Genomic DNA, 24578 nt, shown 5'->3' on the forward strand with positions numbered 1-24578 from the left:
TAACTTATATATTGTTTCATTTATTTTATAGTGGTGTAAGCGTTATACTAGGGAATTTATAAGTATATATTTACATACTTGTTGTTTTTAGCCTAAAATATGGTGAATAAAGGAATGATGAAAGCACGCGAATCCCGCTGGAGTACAGGTCAACGGGCAGGATTCGCGTGCTTTCATTAAAATTTCTCACCGAAACATGGCGAAGTCGGTTAATAACCAATCCTACTCTATAGAATGCAATGTTCTTAAAAAACATGTAACCAGTAAACATGTAAAAGTTAATAATATGATATTTAATGAAATAAAATTGGAAAACTTTCAAATAGGGAATATTTTTTAAAAACCGTAATACAATATTTGTATAACAGTCGTGGCACTGTGCTCTTTAAAATAAATTTGTGTGTATTTAATAGATATTAAGACGCACTTTCAAAAAACAAAAAAAAACAAAATTAAAGTATATTTAAAAAACAAAAAAATTTAGCGGCCAATTTTCAGCATGCCGGCATTCAAAAGTCAAAAATTGGTTCCTCGCATTCAATCAAACTGTAAGTATATAAGCATTTAAAAATGAAATAGCCCTCCTTCATTCTCTATAACTATTTTTTTTAATCAAATGGAATATTTCAATCTGAATAGTCAATAATATTGCCAACAATGCTTTTTAAAATCATATATTTGCAAACCGCGTTTGAATGAAATGGAAAAGTGGGTACCACTCAATCCAAATGTACATAAAAAGTCTGGCGGAAATACTCAAAATTGCTACGTAAAAAATCTATGTACATATGTATGTAACACTGTGTTATTAAAGAAAAATTGCATTTATGCATGTTGATTCCGGAGGTGGCTTGATACTGAAGTGCAGGGCCCTCTAAGTGTACAACATATGTATAGTACACTAGTTTGTTAAAAGACTGACATATTCCAAATTCTAAAAATCGAAAATACCCCAAAAGCCTTTTTAAAGTTAAAAAAAAATGCAATTGCCGCTGAAATCTATAACCAAATAAATATTTCCACTTTCACACTTTGCTCGTCTAAGCAAATTGAGTTTTAAATGTCATAAACGGAGAATATTGCTTAAAACATTTGAACGGAAAAACTAAAACGTCTGAAATTTCCATATATATTCGTATGTTAGTCTTTGAAATTTTGGAAGAATGATAAAACCGTTAATGCGACTTGGATCGATTAGACCAGATTTTAGTTTTGCCCATTTTTAATCATTTTAACCATGCAAGTTTTTAAGGAATATTCATTAGCTATTGCATGTTTCACAATGTTTATTTTGAAAGTAAGCCGAAATCTAAAACCAAAACGTGTTGTGAAACATGTTAATATTCAGCTAACAAAACCGTTAATTGATTTTAATAAATATAAATGCGCAGACAATATAAAATTCTTGCCAATATTTTTCTTTTGAATAAGAAAATATTCTACAAATATTTGCCCATTTCTTAAGTTTTTATTATATTTTTTCGTTTCTTATTTCTATGTAAACAAAGGCCAGTTTGGCCTTTATCCACTTTTACCCGGAAGAAAAGACCGGTGTGATTCGGGCACGAAGCAGAAGAAAATTATATTTATATTTCCCCTCTCTATTACCCATTTTTTGAGTACAGGAATAATTTCTGAGCAGCTTTTGAATAACGTGGGCTTCAACGTCGAGTTATGGAATGGGCGTAATATTATATTATACAATGCATGCACGCAAGCAAGGGGCGGCAGGTTTTGAGGTTCAAATTATGTTTATATATTTTTTTTTTCAAAGGACAAAATGTCTTTATTTGTTCCATTAAGATTTGGATTCAATTTGTTTTATTACAAAAAAAGGTTTTTTTTTTTGTTTTATTAATAATTTTGTGCCTAAATATATATGTACATAAGTCCATCTTTAAGTTTTTCATACTTTTTATGAACAAAGGATTGTAAATATATTTATATAAGTATTTTATATATTTCAGTTAGGTTACCATGGCAGAACACCAATGGGCAAAATTGTTGAAAGTATGGACCCAGATGGTTACATAAATTTGTTGTGCTTGATTAACTTTATAGAGGACTTAATGCTATATTGCAGTATAATAATACTGCCTTAATAATTCAGACTTAAATCCGAAGGATAAAGAGGAAGACGCAGCATAATGGGTTGGTGCATGACTACCATTCGGAAATACGTGATGCATGAAACACCAAAATGATAGCACAAGTGTTTTCTAATAGTGGTCCCCCTTATCAGGCAATGTCAAGCCCCTGAGTATATTTCTGTCATGAAAAAGCTCCTCCCAAAGCAAACCGTCAGCCGTTCGGAGTCGGTTTAAAACTGTAGGACCCTTCATATGTGGAACAACATCAAGAAGCCGCCACAATTAAGAGGAGGAGCTCGGCCATACACCCAAAAAGAGTGTAAGCGCCAATTATATGTACTTATATATATATAATATAAAATGGATGTTGTTCCACAAATGGAGGGAAGACGTAAGTTTGAAATCAAGAAATTCTTATGAAAGAATCGTCTCGAATCCCATTTTCAGAGTTTCAAAATATCATTGCTTCGGTACCAAACCGGACTTCTAAAGTGATAAATAAATTTGAATGTTGGGCTCACTGTTATTTTTGTATTACCCACATTTGTTATTCGCTTTCAGAATTTTTTGTTCTAGTTTAGAATTTCATAGAGTTTTATTATTATTATTATTTATAGGGAATAAATACAATATAGCCCTAACTTAATTAGCACACTGGCTACTAGGGCCTTCAGTGCTTAATGACGATTACAAAATGAATTATTCCTAAGTGTACAATTTAAATATGGTCTGCTATATTAACACATTTCATATAATTGTGTATTTTAATCACATTGTCAAAAGTAACATTATTTAATAGAGTGGATGGTACCATAATTCCGAAAGCCGTAGTCCGTTTGGTGGTTAGTGTTGGACAGAGGTCAAGGATGTGTTCGATTGAGAGATGCCCTCCACAAAACTGACAAGTGCGGGAAGGAGAGCCGAGGAGAAGATGTTCGTGTGTTAGTTTAGTGTGACTGAGTTTCAAACGTGTAAAAGTTGTGATCTGGAGTTTGGAAAGGAAGTTGAAGACTGGCAAACTGTCTGTACATATTAAGAATTTTCCCTTATTATTTGTTGCGTACTCTGACGCTTGAAGGATAGCCAATGCCTCGGGAGAAAAAATTGAGCTATTCGGAGTCAGCCAACCATTGGATATTAGGCTTCCGTCATTCTCTACCACAGCAAAAGTAGTACTATGGTCAGTACGTGAAGCATTTGTGAAAATCGTTGCCCAACCCTTTAAGGACTGCGAATGAATTATTTAATTAAAACGTTGTATAAAAACTAGCGCATTTGTGTTAATTTAACTGAGAGCATGAAGGTCGACATTTATTGATGCAGGAAGGAGTTTCCAGGCACACTGACTAATAATTTTCGAGCAAGATGCCGGTAAATATACCTAGTTTGTTGCAGTTGTAGATGCAACGACGGATGACCGACCAAATTTTGAAAGAGCGATTATGCCGAGAAGCGGTCTTAAATTTGCTGAAAAGAAGCTTATTTGTAGTGTTTGAAAATTTGGTTATAAGATTAAGAGTAGTTATTTGATATCTTTCAGTGATAGATGGAAGACCAGCATCAGCTAAAACACACTTGATAGGAGACGTTGGGAAGGCGTTAAGGCTACGCTTGATCGCTGAATGATAACGGCCATTGAGTAGGTTTAGATGCTGCTTGGCACACCAGCCGTAAATGGGTAGACAGAAATCGATTTTAGATAATACGAGGGAACGAATAATGGTGATGAGTGTGTTTTGATGTATACGAAGCTGTTTTGATGCCAAATATTTAATAATTTTCAGCCTGGTGAAAAGGTTAGTTCTTAGTGTTGAACAGTGGGGTTTAAGGAGTGTACTTATTATCAAAAATTACATCAAGTATTTTAAGATTGGTCACGTTCTCTATTGGCGAATTGTTTACGCTAAGGTTTATACGTAGACAATTATGCTTTCGGCATATAATATATGTAGTACCTTGCATTTGTTATGGGTCAGTGTGGTCCTTGAGTATTGCCCCTGTTGAAGGATCTTTAGACTTAGTATAAAAAATAGCATGATCAACATAAATACGGAAGTTAATTGATTTGAATTTGCTTGCTATTTTGTTTAGCTTTTCAAAGGCTATTAAGAAGAGTACAGCCGAACGTGGTTCTTGCTTGAAAGTGCATCAGTAATAAAATGTTGAAGATTGAGTAGACAGTCAAGAACACCATATTTTCTTTTAAAGGCTACTTGGTTATGGCTAACATTTTTTCAAGTATTTTAGCAAGACATGAAAGGATGGAAATCGGTCTATAGCTATTAATAAGTTCTGGGGGCTTATTTGGTTTCGGAATCGAAAGAACAGAAGCGGATAACCAGGAATGGGGATAGATGGCATCATTAAGTATTTTATTAGATTTGGAAGATTCCGTAACATAGGGTAGGATATACGATTCCTACCTGGCGTTTGCCCTTTAGCATGCTGAAGAGCAGATTCAAGTTCGTCTTAAGAGAATTAGGTTTCCAAACAAGTTGCATCCTTTGATACATTTAATGGTTGGTTGGTACTGACGAGATAGTATTGAAATTTTGCTGTTAGTATAGCCAGTTGGGAAGCTGGAGTTTTCTGAATACTTAGACCAAGTATTACCAAAAGCGTTGGCTATGTCTGATGCCGCTGTGAGGGAGCAGTTTGCTAGTTGAAGAGCTTTGATCTTGGCCCAAATTTTCTTTAGTGTAGAGGATGGGTTGAGATCGGAAGTGAAGTTTTAGATTGCCTTCCTTTTGGCTTCTTTTACGGATTTTTTAAACTGAGCATTCGCTTTTGTAGAGGCTTTGAGGAATAGCAATATTTGAAGCTAATCTGGGAGTTAGTTGGAAAGAAACTAGAGTTAGGTCAATATGGGTAAATGAATTATGGGTGGAGAAATGGGTAGGGGAGCCGTCATTGAGAATGGTTAAGTTTTTGGACATAATAATGTTTTCAATTATTGTACCACGAGCGTTAGATTTATTAGATCCCCACAATGGGCTCCAGGCATTAAAGTCCCTCAGAAGTATCGAGGGTCCATGTGAACGGGGAAGTATGGGAAAAATATCAGCTTCAATAAAGTTTTGTGTTGCGGAATGTAGGTGCTGATGAGTGTAATAGGGTATGGTATGTTAATTTGAATTGCAATTGATTGGATCGTGTTAGATTGTGTTATAAACTTTTGCGGAATGTTACGTTTAACAAGAATAGCTGCACCTTCTTTGGAACTATTGATATGTGGAGAGTTAGTAAAGTAACCGATGAAAGACTTAGGAACTATATGACTTTTTAAATTTATAGGAATCTTAGTTTCTGACAGACATATTATGAATGTCCCGCATAATTAAGTCTATATTATTATAACTATTTATTGTAATTATATATCCTCGAGTATTCCACTGAACAATTTTAAGCATAATAATTAATAACAAATATTAATATTGTATTATATTAACAGATAGGTATATGTTATATGTTGATATGTGTAAAATATTTGACTTGGCTATGTTTCTATGTGATTAGTAATCACTAGTAAAATAGAATAGGTTTATTTGTTGTTTTGCATAACATTGGATGTTATGTAATCTTTTATAGCTGCTGATGTTGATGAGTTGGTAAAATCATTTAAATTTTTGGTAAGATGTATATTGTTTGTCGAATGAAAATTTGGAGTTGATTGTTGTACAGCTTCCAAATCCATCTTAATTGAGTGTTCAGAAGGTGGGATATTTGCTATACTAAATAAAAGTGGCGGAATCATTTACAAAGTGGAGCGAAGGAAGTGCTTTAACATGAGAGAGATCATCAGGTGTTGTTGACGTTGACTACCGTGTCAGTCTATTGTGGTTGATTGTAGTAGTAGGTGGATGAAAAACTGTGTTTTCTGAATGCTGATTTGTCGATTGGCAATGTTGTGGTAGATAAATTTGTTATTGTTTTATCGGTTCCTTTTGATAATTTGTTTATACTTTTGTCGGTTGAACTATTTGCTTTCGTGATGTTGGCAAATGTGTTTGGAGTCAAGGAGAGAGGGTTCCGGATTTTGTATAATTTGTTCGTTTCACGTAGAGTGCATTTTTCTTGCATTTTTATTTTCATGATTTCTTTTGCTTGCTAATATTTCTGCCACAAGTTGGGAGAAGCAGCATGATCGCCTGCACGGCGAGTGTGTGAGGAGGGAGATTACATTTTTCGCAAGCTGGTATATTTTTGCAGAACTTAATCGTGTGTCCAAATTTTTGGCAATTTTTGCATCTTTACTTTGGAGGTGATCCATGCGATGCCAATCTTGTCCGGTATAAAGTAGTTTTCGAAAGAAATTAAAATAACTCCTGTGGCTTTAGAGACTCTTTCGATAAGCGTTGAAATTTACAAACATTTGTTACGCCATATTCTTTTAAGCCATCAATGATTTCATTAATACCAAATCTATTATCCCCGAGATTTGGAGCCCCAGGGGCTATGCTGACAACTTTACAAACACGTACAGATATTTTGATCACAAATTACTTTTATATATGACAAACACGCAGTTAAAAATTATATGTATTTCAAATTATTTTTGGAATATTAAAAAAAAATTTGATTGATTGCATTGCCTTCTGTGTTTTCACTAGGAATTCGAAAACTAGACTGTTATTTTTTATTCCTTTGGTAAAAAAATGTTTGTTAACGTACGATTTGTTTTGTTTGTTTTATGGAGTACAATAATAATGCATATACATTTTGTTTTTGTAGGATTTTTTTATTTTGTTCAATGTTTTTAAAATTATAATTTGTCTCCTCTTAATTTAAACCATTGATTTTAAAAATAGCTTTGTATTTTTATCTGTCCTTAAATCTCAGCTTAAATACATACTACTAAAAAATGTATTAATTTATAAACTACTTCCAGCTTTAAAAACTATTTGTTTGTGTTGTTATGAACTAAATGACTTTAAGAGAGGATACATATATTAAGTTTATTATTTGGTGTCCAATACCGCAAACTAGAAGATAATTGGTCATATCCAAAGGGCGATAATTTTCATTCCCAAGCCAAGGATAGATGAAGCATAGCGAAGAGGAAAATCTTGTGAATCAGTCCTTCATGATAATATATCTGAGATCGAAGTGAGGCTGGATGTAGGTTAATACATAATGCTGACTTTGGATAATATTAATTAATACAACATACATGGAGCAGAAGATTGTTAACTCCCTATTGACGGAGATACAAAACTTCAACCAAGCTTTTACTGCCGATGTTTGCATCCTAAAGTCAAGAAAACTACTTAGAACAGTCTGTGGTGGAATACAGGAGATCCTAGATAAGATTACTATATAGTGGGCCGTGGAAGAAGGAATTGATAGATCTCAACCTACCAGTGCTTAGAACCGTAAACCTGGGATGGAATATACAGTCCGAGTATAAAAAAAAACAATCGAAACCATTGGCGTAGAAGTCTGGATTTTCCCCCAAATAAATCCAACTCTAGTCTTGCAGTCGTTACCAGCCAAAGGAGTATATGGATCTCCCTAAACGGTAAATTCCAGATCAGTTAATCACTTGAAGCTCGAAACCTTCGATATTTTTTTACAACCTTTTAAACCGCTCAAAAAATGGATCATTGTAACACACTCCGAGGAAATTATTAGGACAAAGGAAATTATTAGGACGAATTGCCAGTATAATTCGTTTCGTTTGATGAAAAATATTTCATATTCTCAGGAGCATCCCATAAATTTTTTGCAAAAAAAATTCGTGTAAATTTTCAATTACGTCATTGTTTACTGCAAAAAATTCCAACACAAATCAATGTTTTACTTCACATACTAATGCGAAGGTATTGTAAAAAGATATCTCTATAATAAAAAAAACATTTCTCTTTTATTTGACCACCGCAACGGTGCTATTATTATTTAACTAAATTAAATTTAAAAATTGTCCAACACTACAAACCCTAACTGCATAAGTTTACTACTACTCCCTAAGAAAATGTGTTTACTTTGACTATTGTAGTTATATAAAAGGAAAATTGATTTTTCTCTAATTTCAAGATGCCCGCGTTCCTCACGGCGTCATTTCGAAATCGCATAGCCATCCAACCATACTCTAGCGCAGTCCTTGTGGGATAACGTCACAACCTACCCTTCAACACTTACAGGGTAGTGAGCGAGCTTCTCACCACCCATCACCCACACAACCATACGTCTCGGCGAAAAAATGTGCTTGTGCCATTGCCAGCCTCAACTGCATACGTAAACACCCACTCGCATCATTTAAACCAAAAATTATCCATCCCTTCTCATACACTGATCCAAGGGTAAAGGAAAAAGCCAATTTGTAATACTTATGTAAACACCTATGTATATAATTTCTATGTCACTTGCTCTGTTACATATGTATGTATATGTATTCGCTTGTATACATGCACTTTTATAATAATGTCGAAATTCCTCAACAATTTTTCCGGGTACATTAATTGCAAGTTCAGTCGGACCCCCTTTCGACGTATGATATTGTTTACGAAAATAGCAAAAATGCATTAACAATTTCAGCGAAAACTGCAAATATATCCGAACTATGGTATGGACTACGTATGTATATAAATACGTACGAATGTTAAGTATACATACATACCCAGTTACATGCGAACATACCACCGTTCTACATACTACACCACATATGCATATGGCAACGTTGACTAAACGCTGCGTTTTCATGTTTATAAAATTCATCGCAAGCAGTTTCTCATAACTAGTAAAAGTTATTTTTACAATATACCTATGTATGCATATTTTGGTTAAATTCCAGACAAAAATTTTATTTGCGACGAAAAAGAATTTTCACAGTTGTTTAATTTCGCTTTTACAATTTGTTTAAATTGTATAACTTCTGTCACATGAACCCATTTCTACATAATTACAAACAAAAAAATAGCATGCGTACATACATATTATTCTCATATCTAAGAATAAATAAATATTTCTTAAAATTACTTAACACACTGGAAATTTTATAACCTATTATTTTCACTATTTTTCCATTAAATATATGTACACGTATGTAGATGCATATGTAATTTTTTGTATTATTTTCGAACACATTGAGGGCATGGCATATCCATGCAAAAACACATATTCCATGTACCTATTTTAAATGTTAATCCCAAATTGTTTGATTTTCGTAGTTTTTTGTTTTCAATATTTCTGATCGAAGTTCACTTTAATCAATTTTTCATTAAGGAAAGTTACTTCCTTTTACCCGTTTGCTACTAATAATCACCCGCGAATAGCGTCTGTCTTTTAAAACTTTTCGTTGTAAACTGAATCGGCAAACTTAAAGGCAAGAACTATAAGGCAGGTACTACCATCAGAATGAAACGTGTGTACATAGGTATACGTAAATATGTATGGTTGTACGAATATTGCTTTCAAAGTTGAGAAGCTTGCGCTCCCAATTGCCGGAATAAGCTTCGTGGAGCAGATGTATAGCATGAGCAGCAGCTGCAATGACGATGATGGTAATAGTCCTAGTATTCAGCTTGTATTTTGTGTGTTCGCGATGTAGGGATACATACACACATATACATACATATTTTGCCTATTTTTAGAAAGCTTCCATTTTTCCTGACCACCAGGCACCCCTAAATTGCAAGTGATTTTCTAAACAAAATTTTGATAAAGAATGAAAGTGTTACCCTTTTCAAATGTGTCAAATCATTACACACAGAGATTTAGTAAGTGCATATGTACTATATATACTTTATATAATTTTAAAGTAATAAAGCTTTCTAGGACACAATCATATGAATATACACGCATACATAATGCCATTATAGATTCATACATACATATGTATGGCTATTGAAATATTGCAAAAATAATGTCATAAAGACACAAATGCTCGTAAAACTACGTAGTACGTATTGGTATACAAATGTGAATATGTTAATACATCTGTAAATATGCTGCACATATAAATATAATTAAAAAATCTCCCCTAGGGCTAGATTCTACCATAAGCCAAAAAGCACGTGTTGTCTGCAAATTCACATCTCACGTTTGTTAAATGCTAAGAGGGTTGAAATTCATTGCCAGAATGTGTACATATGTACATATGTATATACGAAATGAAGCACAAAAGTTCAATTTCTATTTAATGCAGCTAGGGAAAAAATCTGCGCATTGCGCACTAAATCATTCATCAGATGCAGAGCGAAACCAACTTTTGTATTAACTTTGCCACAGACAATGTTTCCTGAGCTTTTTGAAGTAATTTTCTGAATTTAAGATTCCCATATTCCAGTAGCGGTCGCCCCTCGGCAGGCAATGGCAAACCTCCGAGTGTATTTCTGCCATGAAAAAGCTCCTCATAAAAATATCTGCCGTTCGGAGTCGGCTTGAAACTGTAGGTCCCTCCATTTGTGGAACAACATCAAGACGCACACCACAAATAGGAGGAGGAGCTCGGCCAAACACCTAACAGAAGTGTACGCGCCAATTATTTTTTTTTTTTTTATATTCCAGTATACTACTCATAACATGTATTGAACTTTTTGTCCAATTTAATTTTATGATTAATAGCAATTGAAATATTTTAATATAATTTGAGAATTCCGTTTCTCTATTCTTGTATTATTTGTATAATCCAAATCTGAACTTTCATCTCTAAGCACTTGAAGGACGATTTTACAAACAGGCCCGGCAGGAGTTTTGTCCTCGTTGTCTGCATTCGGGACGATTAAATAATTTATTTAAGAAACATTTTGCTGTAAAAAAACAAAAACCTTACTATATTCCCTAGTGTTATGAACAGAGTTGCATTTGAATATTTTTTAAAACATTTTTTAACAATACCTGCTAAAAAGAAAGCACATTATGTTAAATTGTGGAAAATTGTAAATTAATGTTAACATCTTCAGACTCAGACGGAGATTATATACCTTCAACGTGAAGACTGGCATCATATTCATGCAGCACTTCACATGACCTGATTTCGACAATAATCTTCAATATAGCATAAAAAAAATAATTGGCGCTTACACCCTTTCTTGGAGTTTGGGCAAGCTCTACCCCTTTTGTGGTGCACGTCTGATGTTGTTCCACAAATAAACCTACAAGTTTTAAGCCGACTCCGATCGGCAAATGTTTTTTATGAGGAGTTTTTTCATGGCAGAAATACACTTGTTGTTGTTGTTGTTGTAGCAGTAATACAAGCCCTGTGAGAGTAGTAGTATATATCACCGGTAATTTTCGTCTAGCTCATCTAAAGGTAGGCCCAGGAAACATGCTGTTTCGACAGGTTGGGTCCAGAGGGAGAGGGGTGTTAGATGAGTGGGTTTTATGGGGCATGTGAAAAGGTGGTTAGTGTCGTTCGGGATGCCTTCACATGCCGGACATATGTTTAGTATGTCGCGGTCGATTCTAGATAAGTAGGAGTTTAACCTGCTACAATATCATCCAGAACGTAAGAGTGGCCGTGTTACGCGGGTCTCACGGGGAAGCTGAAGCTCTTCATCTGCTGTGGTGGTTGGACTCCGATTACGGCATTCGGTGGTCGGGAGCTTAAGAAGATGGTAACGGTCTCCCGATGAATGTCGTTTATTGTCTGTCTAAACACTGTCTGGTCCAGAAAATGTCTGTTAATTTTGTCATGGATCTCGTCGGCATAGTTTAAAAGGTGTCTCCTGACGTGCCAAGGAGACGGTTCTGGCTCAAGCACGTGTCTGCAAGGGTGAAACCTGCGATAGCACCCTACAAGAAACTGCTTGCTGATCAGTTTATTGTGCTCTATTACAGGGAGCATCTGTGCCTCGTTGTGAAGGTGTTGAAGTGGGGATATCAGGAGGTAACCCGTCGATGTCCGAATAGCAGTGTTTTGGCAAGTCTGCAGCTTTATCCACTGCAAGTCACTGGTTCCAGGCGACCAGACAGGCGCCACATAGTTTAGAACCGACCGGCCAATTGCCTAAAATGTCGATAGCAACGATTCTTTGTCTTTGCCCAAGTGCTGCCGGAAAGCGATTTGAGGACCTTGTTGTGATTTTGGACTTTAGTGGCAATTGCGGTTGTGTGCGCAGAAAAGAAGGCAAACTGTAGAAAGTTGCTTCCAACATTTTGTTTGTTTTGCAGTTTGACCTTCTTGTCCAGGTGGTTAAGAGGGTCGCGGTGGACTTTGTCGGGGGAAGTTGGAGATTCCTCGCAGTGAGAAAGTGAGAAAGGTCGGTGAGGTAATTGTTCACTTTAGCGCACAGGCCATCAATGTCATTTCCCGATGCCATTTTCGTGCAGTCGTCAGCGTATGAGACCAGGGAGACTCCCTCTGGTAGTTGGGGAAGTTTCGATAGAAAGAAGTGAAACAGCAAAGGTAAAAGGATACCACCCTGCGGAACACCTTGCTTGATCTTCCTCTGTTTGGATGTTTGGTCTCGAAAAATCCAAATGAATGCAAATTAGTGCACTCGAAGCTCAATGGTATTGCTTGCGTGCGCCATTTAAATTTTAGTTTTGAAACCCTGACGGATTATTTAGATAACACCAGGCCTCTTCGAGCCGCAAAGCGTTAACAAGTGGCGAATTGATGAAGCATGAAGATGGAATAAATAAACATTTGTTGGTAGCCGCTGGAAAAGAGCTGCCAAAAATTACATTTGTTTGGAAGCACTTAATGACTATTAATAATACCACGTTCATAAAAGGAAACATTTGTTGCTTCAACTCTTTCTTCTCAATGTTGTTATTAACTTTGGCCTAAAAACTAACAACGCTGTAAATATTGTAAGTACGGATAATCTTTAGTTTCTTGGCATTATATTCGATCCCAAATATTCCTTCCAACAACACTGTAAATATGTTAGAGAAGTACTATATGTAAAGTTAAACATTATTAAATACTTACCCAGCAAAAACTCTCTAATTAGCTAAGGTCATCTGATTAACGTGGTAAAAGCCCCCATCAATTACGGTCTTGCTGTATATGAATTACACGCCAAACAAAATCTAAAGATGCTGGCTGGCCCCTACCATGCCGCAGTGTGCAGATCTGTACGCACATTTCCGACATCGCCCATAAAAGCTATTCTTTCCGATTCGGGCCTTCCGACTGTACACGACAACATGGAGGACAAAATATTCAGTCTCTATCAAAAACTTACTCTAAGCCTCAACCTTATTGGCAAAGACTTTCAATCTGCAACCTCACGTAATATATATCTACTCCTAAAATGCCCTCATCTATACACACCTGCGCCCTATTTGCAAAACATACGGAACTGCCTTCTAAACCATACACTCTTCGGTACACTAATCACCGACCGTGGGTGGTTAGCAAAAAATGACTTAGCTTCTTTACGGAAAGATAACCCTCCAAACGTCGTTTACAGGGCTAAGTTCTCCGAAACAATCGCTCACTATACATTTAACGGCTGGCAACTGCTTTTTACTGACGGGTCGAAAGGATCCCACACTTCTTACGTAGTGGTAAAGGAAAATCAGGAAGTTATCACGTACACCCTTCTATTTTCATTCTGCTCGATTTTTACCGCTGAAGCAACCGCTATATTCCACGCCGTTCAATACTGCGCCAAAAGTAAGGACAAACACATAATTTGGTCCTACAGTTTATCTTCTTCCCAAGCCATCCAAAATCACAGCAGATCAAGCAGCAACTTTTATTTGATTAAAAACACACTTATTTCCCATCGGAGCAGTATCAAAATCATGTGGATACCTGGGCACTCCGGCATCCAAGGTAACACACTTACAGATACAATTGCCAAGGACATTTTCGTCACATCAACAAACACATCCGAAGTCATCCTATCCAGCGACATATACCGATTTATTCATGGGCAGAGGCAAACAAAGTTACTTCGTGAATGGTGGTATTATAAAAACCAATATTCGAACATTAACCCCAAGCGAACGAAACCTGTATATTAATCATCGGTACCCGCCAACCTCATTACCCCATACACACGGTCCCGTATTGAGCACACTATAATCACTACCGCATACTTATTACAGGGTAGTATATCCAACACCTGCCCCTTCTCTCAAACGACAGTCAGTGTGCATGACCTACTGGTATCTTGCCCAGAACTTGCTTCTCAAAGGCAACACCACTTCGGCAACAGAGATCCTCTCCAACTTTTAAAAGATGCCTTTGACATCAAATTTATAAAGAACTCCGATCTACTCCGTCGTGTCTGACCAAACTCACGTCACCAGCCAGACGAAAGCCTCTGCTGCTAGCGCTGCGTTTGCTTGATTTTACTAATAATTCTATTACCATCTTAGCTTTTAAAATGAAAAAATAAATAAAATAACAGTTGCAAGGTGTATAAACACGATGGACAACACCAAATGAGAGTTCACTTGCGGTGAATCTTGCTCGATAACTTTGTTATTGCTTTTACATTCAAATTTCTCGTCTCGAATCGAAGACACCTACAGTATTGTACCGTACCATACCAGTTTGAAGGTCATCGTTTCCGGATGAAATACGATCTTATCCGCACGGGTAGTACCGGATCAGATTGAGTACCCTTCACCAATCTTTGCTCTTTTGGTTGAATTTTTGATAACATTTAGTCATAGTTGGTATCAGAGATGAGTTCGAATAATTTTGCTTGTAATTTCATTTCAATGCATTGATTGTTTTGAAGGAACTTCTTCTTGTTGGCAAAATTTTATTGTGGCATATTTGAAAATTAAATTCATCAACTAGGTTGATACTGGGTTGATACTACAGTCATTATGGCGATAATGAGCTTTTCATCATCCGTTAGAGAAGTTGGTGAAGAAACTAAATGTCGTTCGTAATTAAAAGAAAAAATAATTATAGAAATTCAGTTAAACACCATTGGAACAAACAGTACCAAAAAAAGAAATCCGAAGTCATTTTCGTATTTCAAAAAGCCTTTTCTAAGATTTTAGCTATAAACTATTGCATAGCAAATTTTACAACAATCTTCGTCCTGACAGAAGACTACAAGAAAGAGATTGACCGCTGGTAGACTACCATTGTTATGATGTTGGGAAAATACAACAGCAGCAGCATCTAGAGTTACAGAGTTCTACCCGTATTCAACATTACAAATTAACGAACCTACAACATGTGCATTGTTTGATGAAAGGTGGTGGAACTAGACTTACAACAATGTTTTGTACGTTTGATTGTCTCGGCAAAGTAGAAAACAAAGAATGAATTCGCCTTATTTCATTCTGTGTCGACAGTCAAGACCTCTTCTATTCGCTATTTTTCCGCTCGTTATCTCTATGCTCGATTAACTTGACGAAAAATTTGGATGCGAAAGCAACAACAAAGATATCAAGCAAGATTCGCCGCTAGCTAGTATGGTTATTACTCACACAAAACAACAAATAAACAGATGACTTTGGCATTCAAACCACTAATTCGCGCGAAAAAAAAACAAATAATCTGTTTTAGTTACTGTTTTGTATAGATTCGCCTTGTACTCATGATACGGCACTGCTGGAAAACGCAATGCAAAAATTTCCCATATTTTACATGAGAAAAATTCAACCCTTCTACAAATTATATATTGAATATAATACATATAAGTATTTGCAATATATGATGTCCCCCTCATTTTTATCGCTACCTCCGAAATAACACTTGGCCTCTTTCGCAAGTGACGAATAGATGAAGTAACTGGTATAAATGAACATATATTGGTAACGCGGCTATAGAGTTGCCTTAAAATACATGTTTTTGTAAAATAGTAAGTTATACCAGTCTAATCAGTTATAACCATACTCGCGGCGGCGAATCTTGTTTGATAACTTTGTTGTTGCTTTCGCATGCACATTTTTCGTCAAGTTAATCGAGCATAAAGATAGCGAGCGGGGAAGTGGCGAATAAAAAAGGCTTACATTAGAAACTAATGCTCGTGTTCGAAACCAATACTTACTTGAATCATTCTCTAACAAATTTAGCATATTTTGGAAATATATCCCACTTACAAGTTCTCCGTTATCTCCTATCAAAATAAATAATAAAGTCAATATTTTATATTATAAATTCGCGCCGGCTTCAGGGCAAATAAAAAAATAAAATCGATATATCGATGTATCGATATACATATCAGCCTACAACGAACATCAAGAAATTATTGGAGCAAATATAGTAGAACTGCCCTCTTGAAACATCAAATAAACACGAGAGAATTCGTGAAGTTCCAAGTCCAGTTCCACTAGCAAAGCCCGAAGAAGCAAGTCTGAGAATCCAAAAAATGCAGTAAAGTTGAATAATTGGGCCATCAAGCTCTATTGTGGAGCACACCGGCTATGCTGGTTAAAAAGAAAGATGGTAGCACTTGCTTTTGTGTAGATTCAGAAAGCTGAATGAAGTCACAAAAAAGGACAGTTATCCATTACCAAGAACGAATGACACTCTCGATATTATACCCGGTGCGAAATGTTTCCAAGCTTAATATAAAGGTTTATCCTGGCAGATGGAAATTCAGGATTGCGACCGTGAGAATAATAAGACAGCCTTCAGCATAGGAGATGGGTTGTGGCAATTTTCTGTGATGCGTTTTGGTAGTCATTGGGAAACACTGCCAGATGTTATGGAAGAATTACACCGTCATATCAGGCAACATACTCAGCTAATGGGCTGAGGCAAGGAGAAACATTGATTTGACCGTGCTGTAAACTCCGAAACCTCTGTACTCCTTTATAATCCGCAAAGAAAAAAAGGGATTTCTCCCCAACATTAAGCGTCCTGGTAAGGTACATACAAGATGATTAAAAAAATTGAATGATGTGATGTATTGTATACAGCAATGCAAAACTGGACAGGGGAAAATCAAGGTACTTCACCTGGAGCGATTGACTCCATTTGGTTCGAAGAGTTTGGTGTCTAATCGGGACTATCAGACTTAAGCAGAGGGAGACTGCGCGAGGCAACTGGCAATTGAAGGCGAATTGAGTTCCATAGGTGGCGCCTTGCGAAAACAAACGAACAAAAAAACAAAAGGAGGAGAAATTACATGTTTGTGAAAATTCAGTGAATGGCTTGGTAATATTGTGATTTTAAACTAAACAAACTAATGAAAACAAAGTGCTGTGCGTGAAATAGGAGAAGGAATAGCTAATTTAATTACACAATTGGCTGATAATAATAAACAGTTGGAGGAAATCCACTAAAGACTTTTACAGCATCTATTTTATTGTTCTTTGCCAGCATCCATTTTATTTAGTTTTTACTCTGACATTTATCTTTACACTCGTAAAAATAATGATCTACTACATAGAAAATTTAGGGTTTTATGTCATAAAGTATGGTTATTATCTAGGATTATTTTGTAATCTCAGATTTTGGCAGAGAAATTTTGTATGGGAAAACTTGCTTTTTACGGATTGGGAGTTAAGTACCAAAAAGTATCAATTTACATATATGTTAATTGTATTATAAGCGAGTAAATGAAAAGTAAATAAACAGATTCACTAAAACAAGTGGTGTTGCCATTAAGTTATGACTTTTATGACAGAGGAATTATTGTGAGAGGTTTATTTGAATTCTAACGTAATGAAATTCGTAACAATACAAAAACAACACCCAGTTTATATAATTGCATATATGTATGCAAAATGTAGTCATCAATGTGTAACTGAATTTGGCAGTGCTCTCATAAGAACTATACTACATATAATGCGTATATATACACAAGATGAATCAAAATACAAGCCGAGAAGGAAATAAGAGGCTCTCTGAAAATTTTAAAAACAAACTTTTATTGATTTTTTTTCGTTTCAACTGAATTTATTTAACGGCTGTCGTAGTCAATTGGGTCGGTGCCATTTGGGTGTGCGTAGGTGCGAATCTCCAAGCATGAAACACCAAAGCGAAAGAAAACGTCTTTTCTAATAGCGGTCGCCCCTCGGCAGGCCACTTGTCGTTCGGAGTCGGCTTAAAACTGTAGGTCCGTCCATTTTGTCGAGCAACGTCAAGACGCACGTCACAAATAGGAGGAGAAGCTCGGCGAGACACCTAACAGAAGTGTATTCGAGTTTCTGGGCGCGCTCTCACACAAATTGAGGGAGTTTCGCACCGTATTATCTATGGCAGTATTATGCCAAGAAAAAGTGGAAAGTCGAAAATATAGTAGTATTTGATTACCAGCCCAGTTTAAAGAAATGAAGATGACTTATAATATTACATATATTTACTTTTATTATTTATTTGACATTGTGAATGAAGATGGCTGTTTAGCGGATAAAGTACTGACGAAATTTGTAAAGATTTGTTCGGGATACATACGAGCCACCGAAGTATTGTCCCCAGAACTTCAAAATCGGTTTACTAGCACGAAAATATTTTAATGCATCTTAAGGGGTTATACGCAGTTATGACTTACAAAAAAATCGATTTTTTTTATTGCATTTTTGTAATGTACATATATTCAAAAGTATATGCACGAAATTTGAAGTAGATCTAAGCAATACTTTCGGAGTTATACCTAAATATGTAGAGATGCCTCGGCACGTTTTAAGGTAGGTATTGAAACTTTAAACGTGTTTTTTTCAAAACGGCATTTTTCAAGTCGGTGTACACGATATCTCGAAAACGGCTTGTTTGATCGGTCAACCGTTTTAAATCAATCTTTAAAGATACGTTTTCTAGTAATTAATCGTTCCTTTTGTAAATCTGATACTTATTTTCCATTTTATAATCAATTTACGGCCAAATTTTTACGTAAAAATCGAAATCATTTCTTTTAAAAGCTGCAATTTTGTGAAAATTCACTATTTTGATTAGCCGAACGATTAATTACTAGATAATCTAATATATTAACAAAATTTGTTTGGTTTCAGATTTCAGATAATCCAATCCTGAGTTACGATGTACACCGTAAATCGTCTTTTTTTAAAGGAGGTTCCAGAAATCGCTTGCAGCGCGCTCTATAATCAACATTTTCATAAATAAAAAATTTTGTTACGTTCTTGAAGGATACTTTTATAACCGCAAAAAATTTTCAAATTAAAATATTCTGAAGTTTCTTCAGGATAAATCCTTGACAACCCGTTTTTTATTTGCTTCATAACTGCGTATAACCCCTTAATGCGACAATCGCTCTTTAGTATAATTCCAAATTGCAAATTAAAATTAATTTACTTATTATATCTATGTTTAAATGCAAATGTGTACTCTACCCAAATTAGGGCGTATGTTATCGAATTTCGTTGAAATATTCTTTACACATTATCAAATCTGCTACCTCGGTAATTCGTTAAAATTTTATTTGAGAAACAGAAATTTTGTAGAACTTAAATACGCAACAGATGTTAACTATTTCTTTATAAATTTTGTACGCAAACTTCTAGGTGATGTGCCACGGTACTAAGTTTTTAAAAAGAGTTGGCAACACCCAAAGTTTGTTTTGTTGTTTCTGTTGTATGTGTCTAAATATTCGACCGTACTTTTTTGTGGAGAAGGAACATAGCTTTTAAGAAGTGTATTAAGAAATCGATTTTATTTGGAGATATAATAAACTCATAAATCTTTAGCAATTATTCCAAGTTATCACAGTCTTCGAAAAAGCCAAAATGGACGCGTAAGTTAGAACTGATCACTCAAATCAACTATAATTAAATCGATATATCTTATATTTGATGTATTTCTTGAATTAATATGTTGCTTTATTTCGTCAGATTAAAAGATGAAGTAGAATCCTTGGAAGCTATATTAATGGATGACGTTCAAATAACTAGAGCTTCAGAAAGGTTTAAATATAATTATTTTGCATTAGAATGTAATAACAAATTTATTTAAATGATTACAGTGATATTCCTGAAGTTATTGAAACTACTGTGTTTCCTCAAGTAGGTGATGAAGCGGAACAATATGTGTGTGTGACTCTGCAAGTAATTCCAACCGACGACTATCCCGAAACAAGTCCTCAATTTAAGCTATTACGCCCACGTGGTTTGGATGATGCACGCTTAGAGGAGATCAAACGAGCCTGTAATGAGAAGTTGAGAGAATCCCTAGGCTTCCCTGTTGTGTTCGATCTAATTGAAGTTGTTCGGGAACATTTAACAGATAGCAACTTGCCAAGCGGTCAGTGTGTCATATGTCTATATGGCTTTAGTGATGGCGACGAATTTACACGTACAGAATGCTTTCATTACTTGCATAGCTATTGCTTGGGACGACATTTAAATGCATTGCGTCGAACTTATAAGGAGGAATACGATAAGTTACCAAGTTGGCTTCAAAAGACAGCTGATCCATTTCAAGCACTTTGTCCAGTTTGCCGTGAGCCGATTAAGGATGAAGAAGATAGCCTACGATGTGCCATGCCGCCGTCAGAGCTTGAAAATGCACCTGAATTCAAATTAACACGAGAACTGCGAGATCTTCAGCAGCGAATGTCTGCCTTATTTTTGAAGCAAAAGAGTCGTGGCGGTATAATAGATGTGGATGCTGAAACTGGGACTGTTATTTCAATTGAAAGCGAAGAGGAGATGAGATTGCGGTTACAAACTAAACCAAACAGTAATGGCAGTAATAGAGCAGAAAACACGCATACACAAAGTAACTCTTTGAGCTCAGAAGGTAGAGGCAGCAGTCGATGCCAGAATGCAGGAACGTCGTTGTTTTCAGAACATAAAGTGAGTAAATTAAGGCCGGCAGGCCAATTAGATGTCCTAAATGCAGTAGTTTTCGCGAAGCGTTGTAGGATGAGAAAAAAAACAATTAGCCAAATGAAGTTTTGGGGATAGTTTAATATATATTTGAACTAAAAAAAAAAAATTTGTACAATCTCCAACAATATATTGTAAGCCGAGTTATCAATAGATTCCCAGAGCGCCTTACCACTGAAGTATCCAACTTCTGTACAAGATACAACTTGCAATTTTCATCTGAAAACAAAAAAAAAGATTATTAATTTTGATGTAATTATCTTCGATGTGAACAAAGAAAATTGGGAGAAACACGTAAAATTCGAATTTTTGGAGAAGGTAGAAAAAAAAGTGGTTTTTCAAGGAAAAAAAAAACTCTTCAACTGGGTAAAAAAGTCGCTTAAAAAAAGTTTTTGGATGTTTTTTGTAGTTCACATAGTTCACATGAAATGGATAGCTCGTTTAGTTTTTTTGCAATCGTGTACATAAATTAGGTAAAATCGTGAAAATGAAAAGCCGAGAAAACGCGCTTCAAAGTCAATGGTCAATGGGCGGAGCACTACAACAATAAGCGCACGGTTGCTCGACGCCGCACTACGCTCGGCTCTGTAGCTCTGCAAATACTTGGAATTTAACTCTGAAAATTTGTGGCTCATGTTCTTGAATATCTAAGCTATTGATTTCAGGAAAAAAAAAATCGATTTTTTTGACCTTTTAATTGGCCCGCCGGCCTTAAAAAAGAAAAACTAATTTTTTAGAGCTTAAAATAAATAACTCAAGTAGTTGTAAATATTTACATAATTTATATTTGACTATTGGGCAAAATGGGAATGGAAAAAATAAACAAAAAATACTTTTAACAAAACTCCAGGCAGGCTCTTTAATTGAGTAACAGATGTGCCTAAAGATCAAAAAATTCATCGGCATTCGCCAACAATGCCACAGCCAATACATAAATATCAAACCAAGCCAAAGCACTTTCCAGTAGAAGGAAAAGTGTTTAGTGCAAGGCTACAAAGTTAAAAACAACGTTCCAAATGAATGACTACCGCCAGGCAATCTTAGTTTCATTTGCAGTAAGCATCGAAGGGTGGGTCCAAAGGCAGAGGGGTACTTGATGAGTGGGCATATGGGGCACGAAAATATACAACATATTTTCGCAACCTTCACAAGTCGGACAAATGTTGAGTATGCTGTCTCTATTCTTCCTATCTCTTTCTCTGATACTTCTTTCCTTCCCTTGACTATCTACCCGCTTTCCAGAGCTCTAAATATAATGGGCTTTTTAGCCTGAGTGTTTTAGGAGCCACCAAATGTCCTGTTGCTGCTTGGCTCGACCTTTTCAAATTTCAATTTCAATTTCATGTTGGGGTCGATTCTGGACAGGTAGGAGTTTTACCTGCTACAATATCCTGAACGCAATTGCTCCAAGGCAACGCGTGTCTTACGAGGGAGGTGGACCCAAAGGGAAAGGCTACACCATGTGATGACAGTGTAGAACCTATGTTCTTCCCGCTCTTCTGAGCTCATCACATGATTTGTTTACGAATATTGCCATTTCTCCAGGTATAACTAAATTTAATAGCTATACCTTGTCTAAACTTTTGTATTGTATGCAGCAATAAAATGTAATATTTTCCAAATTCTTGAATAATTTTTGGTGATTTCCATTTTTAGGATCCTACTTGCTCTAAATCATTGGGCAGTCCAAACTGTGCACCAGTGGTGCAAGCCACACACCAAGTAAGTGGCGATTCAACTAACAACAACTATCATCATCATAATCGCCGCCACTTTCGAGGCGGTAGGCGTCATCAACAACATCATCATCATCATCGGAGTGAACGGGAGCGAGAGCGGGATCGTGGCCGTGGAAATGAACCCGCTGGTAACAGCGGAGGCAGTAGCAGTGGAACGAATACTAATACGTCTTCCTCAACTGGTGGTAAACAGACGAAGGCCCAAGTGCCAAATAGTGTGCACGGCAGGTGACGATTGGTACGATTTAAAGCATTGCCTCATGCCAGGCCTACGAATATATACAATGAATGTAGCAGTATAAAGTTGTATAATTTCTGCAGCTATGAAGAAACGCATATACTGAAAGTTTGCATTGTGGCACATTCTCTTAATTTTACCGTAGCATGATTGACATGTAACTGAAATGCAGTGAAATGCTTATGAATTTGAGCTGATCTCATTTTTTGTTTTGTCATAAAATCGTTTTCATCTAATCGCAACATTTACATAAAGTGAGGAACATTTTTATTACATACATTTTCAATTAATAAATCAACACGTGAATTTTTTAATTCACAATTCATATTCGAAAACGCACATATAAAATTTGATTATCTTAACGATAAAAAAGGACATTGTGTAATTCTACACAAGTATTACCTATAATTTTCCAATTTTAGAAAAATTGTTCCGAAAAATCAAAATATACTAAAAATAAGTATACTCCTTATCTTTCAAACATTTTTAAATAACTTATATCAAAAGTATAATTGAAAATTTGCCATCAAATTTGGAAAATTTGACTCCAACCAATGGCCAAATTTTTGACTAATATGGAAAATATATTGAGTTTAATAAAGAACTCTTATTATCATGTTCAATGATGATTTAAATTATGAATTCTTAAGCTGAATTGAAGTTTGTAGAAGTTAATTAAGATCAGAAAATAGCAAAATGTTCTAAAAACTCTGAAACCGCTTGGCATATAAAACATCTTTCTTACCATGCGATTGTGTGTGTCAATGCTGTCACCATTCACCACAAGAAATACTATACTTAAAAAAAATTTACTCATAAATACATACAGCGGTGACGAGTTAATTACGAACAGTTTAATCTTATTCCTGTTTTTGGATGCGGAGTTGCACAATAATAAGCACATAGAAAATTAAGTAGTCATTAATGATATATTTTTAAATAAAAAGTTCTTCGCTTCTGAGCCCTGCTGGCGGAGTAATTAAGAACGATTGGAAAATATTTATTTTTAATAAATGTGTCTCAATGGTATTGAATCAATGGATTTTTGAAGTTTCACTCTGAATCTATAACCTCTTAAGCCACTGTCTTCAACTCTTCAAATTAGCATTTTTTTGTAATATGCCTTTTAATTTTGTACCAGAAGTTGTCAATCAGGTTCAAGATTATAGGTCAATTTGACAGCATCAATACCATTGTGTGCAAACTAAGTCTATGTGAAGCAAGCTTTATTTACATCATTGTCTCGGGCAAATTTGGAAGTTCATATTCAGTTTTTGGTAGTATCGATCAGAGTTCAAATTGCCCTAGATCTTAAATTATTATTATTATTATTTATTAACAAATTAATTACGTTAATATTGAATAATATTAGCTGCCAGAGCTATTAGCTCTACAAAAATATTTAAAAACAGTAGGACTAGATTGCTTGTGTAGAAATAAAATGAAATATGCTTGTACTTATAAACTTATATACTAAAAACTAAATACGGAAAATGTATACTTAATTCAAATTCGGGCTCGGGGTACGTGTAAGTTGTAACAAGTGCAAGTGGAAGCATTAATACGGTTTTTAGTCTAGCAAGAGCCACTGGTCGCGTGTTCGTAGTATTGTATTATAGCCATTATATAATATTCAGATTTCGTTTACACTTCCAATCACTTATTGTAGTTCAGTACCAAATCTTAATTACGAAAAAATATCTGTATTATCTTATGCAAAGTGTGTTTCATAGCTATAGAACCAGGGGCTTACTGACAAGTTTAGACAATTTATTTGATTTTTATTTAATTTTTTGTTTAATGTTCGTTCTTCTATAAAAAATATCTAACATAAATTTCAAACTTTGTGCAAATTAA

At 35.4% G+C, this 24578-nt stretch overlaps 2 protein-coding genes across 4 annotated transcripts in view; one reads left to right on the forward strand and one right to left on the reverse strand.

Moving 5' to 3' along the window:
- The window catches only part of LOC128865664 (sodium-dependent neutral amino acid transporter B(0)AT3), a 60424-nt gene extending 51024 nt beyond the window's left edge, over positions 1–9400 (reverse strand). For both annotated transcript variants that reach the window (XM_054105901.1, XM_054105902.1), the window contains exon 1: positions 9217–9400. The gene's annotated coding sequence lies outside the window, so the exon portion shown is untranslated. The remainder of the gene's footprint in view (positions 1–9216) is intronic.
- A 10092-nt stretch (positions 9401–19492) lies between these two features.
- Positions 19493–24206, forward strand: LOC128867438 (E3 ubiquitin-protein ligase RNF25). 2 transcript variants are annotated; one of them, XM_054108638.1, is made up of 4 exons: positions 19493–19651; positions 19749–19849; positions 19924–20711; positions 22401–24206. In XM_054108638.1, the coding sequence occupies exons 1-4, from the start codon at positions 19644–19646 to the stop codon at positions 22713–22715; spliced, it is 1212 nt and encodes a 403-aa protein (XP_053964613.1). In that variant the 5' UTR covers positions 19493–19643; the 3' UTR covers positions 22716–24206. The 2 variants fall into 2 exon arrangements, with proteins under 2 accessions (XP_053964613.1, XP_053964612.1); XM_054108637.1 differs by having other exon boundaries at positions 19494–19651; positions 19749–19820; positions 19880–20711.
- Positions 24207–24578: the final 372 nt, after the last annotated feature.

The sequence above is a fragment of the Anastrepha ludens genome, chromosome 6 (assembly GCF_028408465.1).
Source record: "Anastrepha ludens isolate Willacy chromosome 6, idAnaLude1.1, whole genome shotgun sequence".
NCBI lineage: Eukaryota > Metazoa > Arthropoda > Insecta > Diptera > Tephritidae > Anastrepha > Anastrepha ludens.

Bases quoted from the DNA above. Each gene is read 5' to 3' on its own strand.
- LOC128867438 (XM_054108637.1), top strand. The intron at 19,821-19,879 runs GTTTAAATATAA...AAATGATTACAG, and splicing joins ATAACTAGAGCTTCAGAAAG to TGATATTCCTGAAGTTATTG. The intron at 20,712-22,400 runs GTGAGTAAATTA...TTCCATTTTTAG, and splicing joins CGTTGTTTTCAGAACATAAA to GATCCTACTTGCTCTAAATC.